General features: G+C 40.3%; 1 protein-coding gene across 1 annotated transcript; it reads left to right on the plus strand.

The window, feature by feature from the left end:
- LOC8062837 (short-chain dehydrogenase TIC 32, chloroplastic) lies at window positions 4431-9252 on the plus strand. The gene is made up of 8 exons (XM_021451658.1): window positions 4431-4548; window positions 4787-5018; window positions 7373-7452; window positions 8031-8184; window positions 8285-8363; window positions 8461-8545; window positions 8715-8761; window positions 8854-9252. The coding sequence occupies exons 1-8, from the start codon at window positions 4443-4445 to the stop codon at window positions 9010-9012; spliced, it is 942 nt and encodes a 313-aa protein (XP_021307333.1). The 5' UTR covers window positions 4431-4442; the 3' UTR covers window positions 9013-9252.

Consider the following 12051-nt stretch of genomic DNA (forward strand, 5'->3'; position numbering starts at 1 on the left):
TCCTTGTTTGGTTTTGGTAATTGAGTGACAACTTAGGTGGACCAATAGTGTTTATGTGAGATACACAGGAGATTAGTACACATGTGATTATGTGATGATGAAGGAGCTCATTGCATATGAGACATGACATGGAGTCATGTGACCAAGGTGGAGAAGATCAAGATGAGGCTTGGCTTGATGGACCGGTTGCAAGAGTGAAGGGCAAGTCGGAGGCTTTGAAGCAAGGGACCGCGTGTGACGGTGAAGCTTAAGCAAGACTTGGTGCCAATGGACCGAGGCAACGGTGAAGAGCAAGTGAGGTCAAGATCGATGAACCAATACGGTCACGTGATGATATGAAGTGGATCATATCATTTGGTGATTGGTTGGTGCATGTGTTGCATCAACATTGGAGGAGATGGAATGGAAAGCGCAAGGCAAAGGTATAACCTAGGGCATTTCCATTTCACCGGTCATAAGTGTGTAGAGAAGTTTATGACCGGATTTAGGATAGATGGTCGTACTATCAAGAGGGGCAAACTTGTTTGCATATTGGTCACTAGTGCCACTTGAGCGATCTAACTTTGCATATGTGTTAGGATCGAGTGGCGTGGCAAGTTGAGAGGCTAACTCCTTTGAGAAAATGTTTGTGAAAAGCTAACACACTTGCACATGGTGGTGTACACTAGTTGGTGTTGGCACACTTTACAAAGGAGGTGGAGTTCCTAGGGTAGAGAGGGGTTTGGGTTCCTCTCTCCCTCCCGCCGAGGTTGCGAGGCAGGATTCGGCGCTTTTGAGAAAATGAAGTGCTTATTTCATATTGCGCCGATGGGAAGTTTGAAGAAGTCACGGGAGTGCGCTGGTGTTGGTTGCACCGGACGCTGGACCAGAGCGTCCGGTGCACTGTCAGCTGCTGGCGCAGGCGTAGAGTGCGCACCGGACGCTGGCACTAGACGCGGACAGGACATTGTTCATGCGTCCGGTGGTGTTTGATGTCAGTGAGTGTTTGTGACAAAAGAGCACCGAACGCTCAGGATACGTCCGGTGGCTCACATCCGGTGACCCAACGAGTTTGCGGTGCTCTCTGCGCACGGGTCCGGTGTGCACCGGACGCGTCCGGTGTGAAGCAGCAGAGCGTCCGGTGTGGCTGGTGCAGGCGCGCACATTATAGCCGTTGGCGGCAACGGTCGAGTTCAAACGACTAGTGATACGTGGCTGTTTCTAGAGCACCGGACGCACTGTTCCAGCGTCCGGTGGCTCCATGCAGTGAGTCCGGTGCCCCCGACTTTTGCCCAGTGAAGGGGCAACGACTAGTTTAGCCCTTGGGGCTATAAATAGAAGTGGTGGCCGGCCTTGGCTGATGCTGAGCACCCTTGGGACTTAGTGTCCATGCTTGGGGAGTGCTAGTAAAGCCTCTAACTCACATATGCTTGATAGTGATCATCCGATTGTGTGAGTGAGCGATTCTAGTGCGTTGCATTGAGAGATTGCATCGAGTGGCACTAGATGTTCGTGTTGCAAGCCGGTGGTGCTTGTTACTCTTGGAGGTTGCCACCTCCTAGATGGCTTGGTGGCTTGTGACTCCGTGGAAGCACGCAAGGAGATTGTGTGGTGCTCTGGAGAAGAGATTATGAGGGGTATGGTGCTCACCCCGTGGGGATCGCGAAGAGCAACTCTAGTTGAGCGAGACGTGAAGAGCGACAAGTGGTCCGGCCGGGTCAAGTGCTAGAGCTTGTGGTAAGCACTCCACATGGGAGAGTGTGACTTGCGGGTCACCACTAGCAAGAGGACCGGTGGCGACCTTGGAGCTTGTCTCAACAGGGACGTAGCTTGGTGGCAACCAAGTGAACCTCGAGAAAAAAATTATCGTGTCAACATTGTTCTTCCCGTTGGTTTGCAAGTCCCTAACCCCATATTCATATACTTGTGCTTGTGTAGTTGCTCTGGTAATTAATGTTAGCTTGTGTAGCTTGCTAGTTACCTTCTTGCTTGTGTAGCTAGAAGTAGTTCCCTTGCGTGACTAATTTGGTTTGTTGTAACCTTGTTGTAGCTAAGTAATTTGCGCTCTCTAATTTGGCATTGGTTGCCTTGTTATTGAGCATTGATAGTGAGCTTAGGAGCTTTGTGCTTTTGCTTACTAGTTGTGTAGGAGCTCCCCGGTCTTGCAAAGTACTAGTGGCATAGGTTTGTGTGACCTTGCTCCTAGAATTGGTTAGATGAGCTCATGCTAAAGTAGCACCTTGCCTGCTTGTTTAGGATTTTTCAAGGTGCTAGAGAACTTAGATAGAGGGGTGTAGTCTTAGCTAGACCGATGGCTTTAATTCCACATTTGTTTTGGTAAGCCGGCGTAATAAATTTTAGAAAGGACTATTCACCCCCCTCTAGTCCGCCATCTCGACCCTACACCTGTTCCTGTTGTGAAGTTAAAGAAATTCTGAGACAATCTCAACCTTATCAGTGGCTGAGATTGAGAGGAGGTGTTAAACCGTATATCTGTTAGTGACTAGGTTCATGTTATTGATTAGATACATTAGTTGGCTATGGCCCTAGATTATAGGACAAGTAGATGCCTATCATGTAGGCTCACCGTTAAATCCTAAAATAAAAATCCAGCAAAATACGAGTATCTGTGCGCATCTGGGTCAATTGAGGACTTAAACCTAGGTGAAAATGTTCCACCTAAAAAACCAAACAAAGGTTTTATTCTGTTCAGTGCTGGCCCTAAGGTGTGGGCAAGAGGTGTGACGTCTAAGGACCCAAGTAGGATGAGGGTCGAAGCCCAAATATATAAGATCTCATACCCTTTAGCTATAGTGTATTAGGATTTAGAATTAACGAGAAGATGCAACAACTCATCAGCAAAAAGAGTTTTTGGTCTCTTTCTTTCTTGGAGGCGAGGAGCCGAGCTGCCAATGTCCACAGCCCCGCACACGGTACATAGTGATCACGACTTCTCCGATCCACACTTTGGCACTTGGTGAGATGGCAAGACGCAGGAGCATAGCACCGATTATCACCACATGATCAGTATCACTAGTGCTGATCACTAACGTTCCAACGCTCGAGTTTCAGAATCCAGACGACGGTGTTCTAGATGATGGTAGTGACTAGACAGCTGACTAGCTGAGGCAAAGCCGACCTTCTGTCCTTGTGTCTTTTTTGTGATTTGTGAATTTTGGTTCTGAATCAATTTATGTCTAAATTGTATAGGTCCTAGATTTTTTTTCATTATTTAATTTTTGTCTAGGACTTTGTACTCATATAGTTATGTTTTTCTTAGAAAATTAGTCTAGGCCCATTCGCTTGAGCTTATCTGTCGAATATACCAGCCATTTAGCAGGGTTTTTCTCTCACAATAAATCAACGAATAATACTTTTATCTATGAATTTTAGACAAGCAAAGTATAAGATTTTATGGTCTATAGAGGCCATCGCGACGAATTTGTTAGAAGGCCCTCAAAATCCTAGGAATTCTATTTCTAAATGACAAGAGAAAAGATACAGTGCCATGACTACGAGCATGTTTGTTTGTCTAAAAAGTAATAACTAAAAAAATACTATTAAATGGTTGGTAGGTTTGTCAAATAAGCTCAAACAGGTTCTACATATTATATTGATTAGTGCTGTTAACATAGAAAAGAAGTAACGAACAAACATCAAAATTTCATGCGTGGAGAAACGCCACCTATCACTTTCCAAATAGCACAAGGGCAATTTCCCATGCAGTGGTATCTCCCTGTCCCTGTCCCTGTTGGTCGGGGTTTTCATAGTACAAACACAGTAATTAACACACACAGTGGTGTCGTTGCGAGGGTTAATTAGGGCACTTCCAATGCAGAAATTATCGTGGTTTTTATAGACATTAATTATAGTGCCACCTAAGCATTTTGCTGATGTGACAAGAGAGTTATTGAAGAGAGAGAGCAAAAATCATAGAAACTGGGTTTAAGTTACAAACTATGTCTACACAAAATCCAAGACATGAAGTGATATGATTGGCTAAGAATGGTGAGAGAATGAATTGGATTGGATAAAAAAATATTCTATAGAAACTATCCACTACGACCGTAGTTTCTATATAGTGTCTATAAAAATTAATACATATAGAAACTATATTAGTTTCGTTGAAGCATTGGGAGTGTCCTTAGCCCGTACTTCTAAAGCACTCCCTTCATCCATGTAACGGAATCATCCTACCAATAATTGAATGACTCCAATAAATGAATGGAGGGTGCCTACAATAATTCCAAATACAGTAATTAACACACACACACAGTGGTGTTGTTGCGAGGGTTAATTAGCCCGTACATCGTAGATGCCTGACTGTATCTGCATGCTGACTACAATAATTCCCTATGCTCACCGCTGGGCATGGTCATCGTCAGGTTCTGTGCTTGCTCCACTATTTATGTTGGCCATCCCCCGTGTAACACCCCACACGGAGACTAAGAACATACAGCTTGATGTGGGGGTTCTACCGCAAAGGGCCCTCGGGCTTCTCCGGCGCCTCAACGGCTGAGGAGGTCACTGCCAGCGTTGACGGCCATGGTCTGGTCGCCGTCATCACAGGTACTTATACTTACCTCACTTCCAAGGTCGCTCCTATCCCAGGGCGGTCGGACTTTGTGTTCACCGGCGGCCACAATGGGCCTGGCCGGACTTGCAAGTTGGAACAACGCCGACCACACCAGGACTCGTCGGAATCAACTCCGAGCAACCTTGGTCTGGTCAGGCCGGCGGTTCGGAGCTAGCCATTTACGGCAAAACAATGCCATGTGTTGAGCACTTACCTGAGCCTCGCATGCAGGTGCGACGAGCGGCATCGGGCTAGAGACAGCACGCGTTCTGGTGCTGCGCGGTGTGCACGTCGTCATGGCCGTCCGCAACGTCTCCGCCGGGCTCGATGCCAAGGCGGCCATCGTGGCCAAGATCCCTGGCGCAAGAATCGACGTTCTGGAGTTGGACCTCAGTTCTATAGCTTCCGTAAGGAGATTCGCCTCCGAGTTCGACTCTTTGAAACTGCACCTCAATATTCTCATGTAAGAACGAACAAATACATATAGTCTTGCACTACTTGACTCCTTTAGATTTATACTATATCAATCAGACATATATCACGTACGTAGTACTAATAACGAAGTAGCCCAAGTAAATTCTTCGGCTATGGTACCGTTCAAACATATTAATTACTCTTACATGTTGCACCGTCGGATCTAGACTTTGGGCTATTCTCAATGAGGATTTTATAGAACTTTCATGGACGTATAATAAGTTGATATGATATAGTATAGTTGAAGAGATAATAAAAGTTTTATTGAATAAAATAAGAATATGTTTGGCACGGTTCTACGTGTGCAAATCGAGAACCGGAGCTGAGAGATCGGAGCACCAAAATGGGGCTCTACGTCCATATGCTTAAAGGAAAAAGTCTACATAACCCTCCAAACTATTTAAGGTGGACTACTTCACCCCCTGAACTATGAAACCGGATATTCAAACCCCTGTTCAAAACCGGTCAAATAACCCCCCTCGAGTGGTTTTGAAGGGTGGTTTTGTCTTTTTCTTTTTTTATTTATTATTGCTAAAACTTTGAAAAATTATAATAAATCATAAAAAAATCATAAAATGAAAATTTTAATTTTGTTGGACTCCTGATGAGTTGATCTACACAGTGAATATATAATATGGTATACTTTAGTACAAAAGTTTTGCTGTAGCTTTAAATTTATGTTTTTCTGTAATTAATTTAAATAATTCATATATGCAGTTCCTGTGGTCCAATCGTGGTAAAAGTTCTATGGTGGGCTCATTATTGTATGCTTGAACTATGGTAAAAATTTCATACTCATTGGATCACGTATAACTTAGTTATAAATAAAGCATAAATTTAACAAGAATAAAGCTAAATAAATTGATAACTAAGTTATACGTGATCCACTGGGTATGAAACTTTTACCATAGTTCAAGCATACAATAATGAGCCCACCATAAAAATTTCACCACAATTGGATCATAGGAACTGCATATATCAATTATTCGATTTAATTACAGAAAAATATAGATTTAAAGCTACAACAAAAACTTTATACTAAAGTATACCATATTATATATTCACTGTGTAGATCTACTCATCAGAAGTCTAACAAAATTGAAATTTTCATTTTATGATTTTTCTATAATTTATTATGATTTTTCAAAAATTTAGCGAAAATAAATAAAAAAGAAAAAGACAAAACCAACATCCAAAACCACTCTAGGGGGTTATTTGACCGGTTTTGAAAGTTCAGAGGGTAGAATATCCGGTTTTATAGTTCAGGGGATGAAGTAGTCCACCCTTAATAGTTTGGGGGATAGTAGACTTTTTCCTATGCCCTAAAATGGCTCTAGCTCTTGACCCGGAAGTGCTTCTCCTCACGTCCGCACTTGGTGTGGCTCCCCCGGCTCAGTGTCGGAGCTGCCGATGGAGCTAGGCCTGAGTGGCACTCAACAGGGTATAAGTTTCATCCTACGAAACTTGAGTTTTAAAAACTAGGACATTAACCATCCCAAATGGACCTTATTAACGTTTTTTTTGCTTCCCACTTGATGTGCAGTTTGGGCAGGGTGGTGGAAGGAATTCCCACTCTGAGTAGCCCCCCGTTGATTCTCACAGGGAGCGGAGCGGCAGGACCGCTGCCAAAGGGGCCTAGTTAAATAATTTTAAAAATCTGAAAAATCATTGGTCCTCCTAATAACAAGTAAAGGAGGGTAGCGTAGCAGGGCCCTTTTACATATACTTTCTTCGTCCTATAATATAGCATATTTTGGTATTCAAAATTTGGTCTCAAATATAAAATATTTTAGAAGACATAAACCAGTTTTGCATTAAATACTTTTCATTTATCAATCAATCACCACTAATCATATTGATGATAGCGTTTTATTAGAAAATAAAATGAGGGCACATGCATCCTCTATGATATCTCTTAATCTATCATAAAATATTAAAATACACTATGTTATAAGACGGAAGGAGTATAAGACAACGATGGATAATTTATCAATATGTTTATGTGCACTTTGATTTTATTTTCCCATATTAATATGGTGTTTTTTGAGTCTTGAGAATTAATTTATGGAGGTTCTTTTTGGGCCTTGTTTAGTTCCGAAAAGATTTTGGATTTTGGTACTGTAGCATTTTCGTTTGTTTGTGACAAATATTGTCCAATTATAAACTAACTAGGCTCAAAAGATTCGTCTCGTAAATTACAGACAAACCATGCAATTAGTTTTTGTTTTCTTCTATATTTAGTGCTTCATGCATGTGCCACAAAATTTGATGTGACGGGGAATCTTGAAAATTTTTTGAATTTCGGGGTGAACTAGGTTGGCTTGACGTTCTTTTTGATGACAGCAACAACGCTGGAGTGCTGACAAGGAACTGCACACTTTCCTGCGACGGTCTGGAACTGCATTTTGCAACAAATCACATTGGTGTGTCATTAGCGCAAATTATTCGAACCAATTTTGTTTTGCAGCATATCTTGTTTAGGCCTTGTTTAGATCCAAAATGTTTTTAGATTTTGACATTGTAGTACTTTTATTTTTATTTTATGGAGTAACTAGACTTAAAAGATCTGTCTTGTGGTTTACATGTAAACTGTGCAATTAGTTTTTATTTTTATTTATATTTAATGCTCTATACATGTGCCGTAAGATTCGATATGACGGAAAATCTTGAAAAGTTTTTGGTTTTTAGAGTGGGTGTTTGGTTGGATGTGTTAAATTTTTATCTTATTTGAAAATTAGTGTCCAATCATAGACTAATTAGGCTCAAAAGATTCGTCTCGCAAATTACTCTCTATCTGTGTTTTTAGTTTCGTAATAGTCTACATTTAGTACTCCAAGCATGTGTCCAAACATTCGATGTGACGGACGGTAAATTTTACCAAAAGCAACCAAACAGGACCTAAACAAGGCCTTAACTACCTCTAGAAGACTGTCCCTTTCTGTACATTATGATGTATGAGAATCGTGGTACTGTATTACTGTTTGACTTGAACGGCATGCAGGTCATTTTCTTCTAACAAACCTCCTGTTGGAGAACATGAAGAGCACATGCAGGGACAGAGGCATCGAGGGACGGATCGTCAATATCACGTCTTTAGGGCATGCGTTTTCCCACCCTAAAGGGATATGTTTTGAAAAAATCCGTGACCCTTCCGGGTAATCCATTCTGAGATCAATCTGAAAATTCTCGCAAAATTGGGATACCATGCTGCATAGTTAACACCAGTAAAATCTGTTGTATTTGAACCTTATATAGTTTCAGCAACTACACTGCTTACTGTCAATCGAAGCTTGCCAACATTCTTCATTCTAATGAATTGTCCCGAATCTTCAAGGTATCTCAAGTTCTCAACTCTTTGACACTGAATAATGGAAGTCGTTACATAATGCATGAGTTGGCTAATGACAAGAAGAAGCTATGTTCATGAACAGGAGGAAGGAGTGAATATTTCATCCAATTCAGTTCATCCTGGTGTCATCATGACAAACATTCTTAGGGAGAAGACTGCAGTTGCTGGTACTTTCTCAAGTCTAAAGATCGATTTCATGTTTGGAAAAAGATCCTCTCTGATCCATCAAAATATCTCAAAACAATTGCTGGCCCTCAGCATGATCGAACAAAAACATTTAGAAGGAGCTCCGGTTATGACGACATGTAATTAATTATGACCTCTATTTTTTTACAGCTCTTTTTAACATCATTGGAAGAGTCCTGTGCAGAAGCGTAGAACAGGTTAGCTTAACCTTTTTTATTTTTTTATAGCGCCGCCCCTATTGGCGGGACATGCAGACCTTGATTATTGATTTCTTAATATCTTTGTTAAGGGTGCTGCAACAACATGCTATGTGGCAACACATCCTCAAGTGAAGGGGTTAAGTGGAAAGTACTTCGCCAATTGTAATATAGCTAGCCCGAGCTCGCAAGCTTTGGATGCTGAGTTGGCCAAGAAGCTATGGCAATTCAGTTTGGAGACAGTTTCTTGATTAAGCGCTTGTCTGATCTAGTGCCGCACGTATTATAGTAAATATCCTTTTCCAGATTCCATGTCAGTATATGTTGTTAAGTATGTCTAGAATTTGATTCAAAATTGAAAAATCAAACCACTATAGCCCTAGATCTTTTCATGTGTTCATGGCCATAAAGCCTTATCATCAAATTGGCGTCATTGCAAGATTGTAAAATATACGGACTATATTCTAGAGTGAAAGAAGAATAAAGAATCCTATCTTAATCCGTTTGTTAAACGGGCTCAACTCATAGACCTTGAAATGTGTGTGTGTGTCTCTCTCTCTCTCTCTCTCTCTCTCTCTCTATATATATATATATATATATATATATATATATATATATCCTTTTTACTCCCGGTAGTAATAATTACTCTCATGTGTATATCTCTAGATTTAGAGCGTATATGGCCCGATGAAGTGTATGTAGACGAAGTATATGATCATACTAAACCATCTAAGGTATATATGTTAAGTATTCATTAGGTTTGAACCGATGAAGTGTATGTAGACGAGGTCATAAAATTTTATGACATTAGGTTTTAAGTCACAAAACTAAACCATGGCTTGCTAAAGCCTACATAGGAATAGGAATAGCCTTATACTGGCCTCATTGTGACTAAATTTTGGCCCAACCATTTTCTGTTTTGAACCTTGTTTTTGGCTCAGATCTGAATTCTATTGATTCTAGACCAATTTTACTGTTGTTTAGGCCCATACGATTTTTTTGGATCAGGACCTACCAAATACTTATTTGGGCCAATCCAAATAGCTTTTAATTGGGCCAGCCAAACAACACAATTTATAAATTTTTTTAAAAAACATTCATATATGCATTTCAAATACAAGCAATACACAAATCTTGCGTTTCAAATAACATCCATTCCACCAGCAAAGTCAGAACCTCATTACAGAACCAACAAATGACCATAATTTCATAGCCAGAATACCTTGACAACAGGTTCACATGAACAAAATATTACAGGACCAATCACACATAGGCTTCTCAATTCTCATATAAGATGACTAACCCAAGTTCTAAGATACATGCTAATCCAAATACAGTTGTTGATTACCATGGTCACTCCAAAATCACATACATGGCTATATATAGCTTCGGTCACAGGTCTGTGTCCATATCAAAATGACAGTCATGACACTAATCTAAGAAAGTTTTGAAACTTACTATGGTGCATTAGATGGTGCAGAGTTGCCAGCAAAGAAAGAACGAAAGAAACCAGGCATCTCATTTATTTGGTTCTTCAACATAGCAGTCTCTTCTTCCACCTTCTTTCTTGCATCCCTCTCCTCCTCTCTACTTGATTCTTCAGATCATCCATCTGAGCTCGAACTTCTGCTGCTCCTTCCTTCTCAACAACTAGTTCACTCTCAAGTTCTTGTATGTGCTTAGCAACTTCTGCAGCTTTAGCACTTCTCTTCATTGTTGTAGACTCAATGCCAATATTTTGAAGAAACTTTAAGGTTGGCAAAACTTGAGCTACAACTTGGGTTGGAGTTTTTGCGACTTGCCCTTCTTGTGGTGCTTGAGCAGCAATGGCCTCCATTTTAGCCTAGCATTGAAAACAAATCAAGTCAGGTTTCTCGCATTCCAATTTGTCCATCATAGTACAAAGAAGACAAGAAAATATACTCACAATAGCTTTTTGTGTATCCTCACATAACTTGTCTTGGTGCTGCAATGTGTGGCCTTGAAGTAGTCAATCGCTGTTGGTGGGTCATCCTTAAATTTAGACTTCTAAAAAAACATTTAAACAACAGTTTAAACACTTGAAAAAGTTAACAACAGTTGAAACAATAATTTAACAGCAATATGTGTCCTTGCTATCAATTAGTACTTAACTACTGGTAATGATTAGCTAGTTGAGGCACAATGCATTTATATTTATTAGTTGTGCAGATAATTGGAAACCATGCAAGGAACTCCAGGGGAAGTAAGCAAGTGCAGAAGATTTTTTATGGAACATTGGCCAATTTTAATCGGTATAACTCTACAGATAATTTGCTAGTAACTTGCAGACAAAATGACACTTGTAGATATGGGCTGAACATGTAGAAAATAAATAACCCAGATCATATGCATTTATTTGTTAGTTATTTAGTTCATAATATGAACATGCAGAAAAGAAACAACCTAGATCTGTACAGGTTATATGAAACAACAATTTAATAGCAATAACGTGTATCCTTGTTGTTAATGAGTGTTAGCTAGTTGAGGCACAGTGCATTTAGTTATTTACTAGTTACTAGTTCATCATTCCAACACATGCAGAAACAAAATGATTCAGATTTGTGCATCTGCTAGCCTACTTAAAATAAATATTAATGGCTCTACAGGACTGCATTTGCAATTAGGTTCACTAGAAATAGCAATTTGAGCAGCAGAATTAACTTCATGGACACTAGAAAGTGCAAAAGTAGCTTACCGTGACATAGCATTGAGCAATATAGGACCGAGATCCTATCTTCTGCTAGTACTTTACTAGCCCACGGATATCCTTAGCCTTCAAACATTTTTCCTATATAAAGGCAAACATTAATGGGAGAGATGGTTCTTTTTTAAGAACATTTGTGAGAGATATTTATTAAGGATACCTTGTGCTTTGGGGTAGACCATATGTCCACTAGTGCTCTCCACTGCTCATCCATCATAGTGCTCAATCGTGAAGTGGTTCTGACTTAGTTAGTTGGTATGCCATTAAAGTATTTCTTCTTCAACAAGTATCTCATATTCCGCTGTCCTTTTCTGAGCAAATCAACGCATGCATATTCCAGTGCTTTCTTATTGCTGGGGTCAATAGAGAAATGACTCTAGACAAGAGCATATGAACATATGGTTAAAAGGTGCACAAAATCATATAATTGCACTCTGTAATGGTAAGAGCAAAAGGCACTATTTTAGCCACATGAACTATTGGCATCACACTGGACTACAACACAGGTTTCCTTTGATGAAATTTTTCAACACCATATAACAACATAGACACTTATGTAATTTTT

This window comes from Sorghum bicolor, chromosome 1, assembly GCF_000003195.3.
Source record: "Sorghum bicolor cultivar BTx623 chromosome 1, Sorghum_bicolor_NCBIv3, whole genome shotgun sequence".
In the NCBI taxonomy this organism is placed as follows: domain Eukaryota; kingdom Viridiplantae; phylum Streptophyta; class Magnoliopsida; order Poales; family Poaceae; genus Sorghum; species Sorghum bicolor.

What these genes read in the sequence shown, in the direction of transcription:
- LOC8062837 (XM_021451658.1), top strand. Translation starts at nt 4,443, where the DNA reads ATGTGGGGGTTCTACCGCAAAGGGCCCTCGGGCTTCTCCGGCGCCTCA. An exon ending in CTGCACCTCAATATTCTCAT is followed by an intron (nt 5,019 to 7,372) that starts GTAAGAACGAAC and finishes TTTTGATGACAG; the next exon opens with CAACAACGCTGGAGTGCTGA. An exon ending in AAAATCCGTGACCCTTCCGG is followed by an intron (nt 8,185 to 8,284) that starts GTAATCCATTCT and finishes AACCTTATATAG; the next exon opens with TTTCAGCAACTACACTGCTT.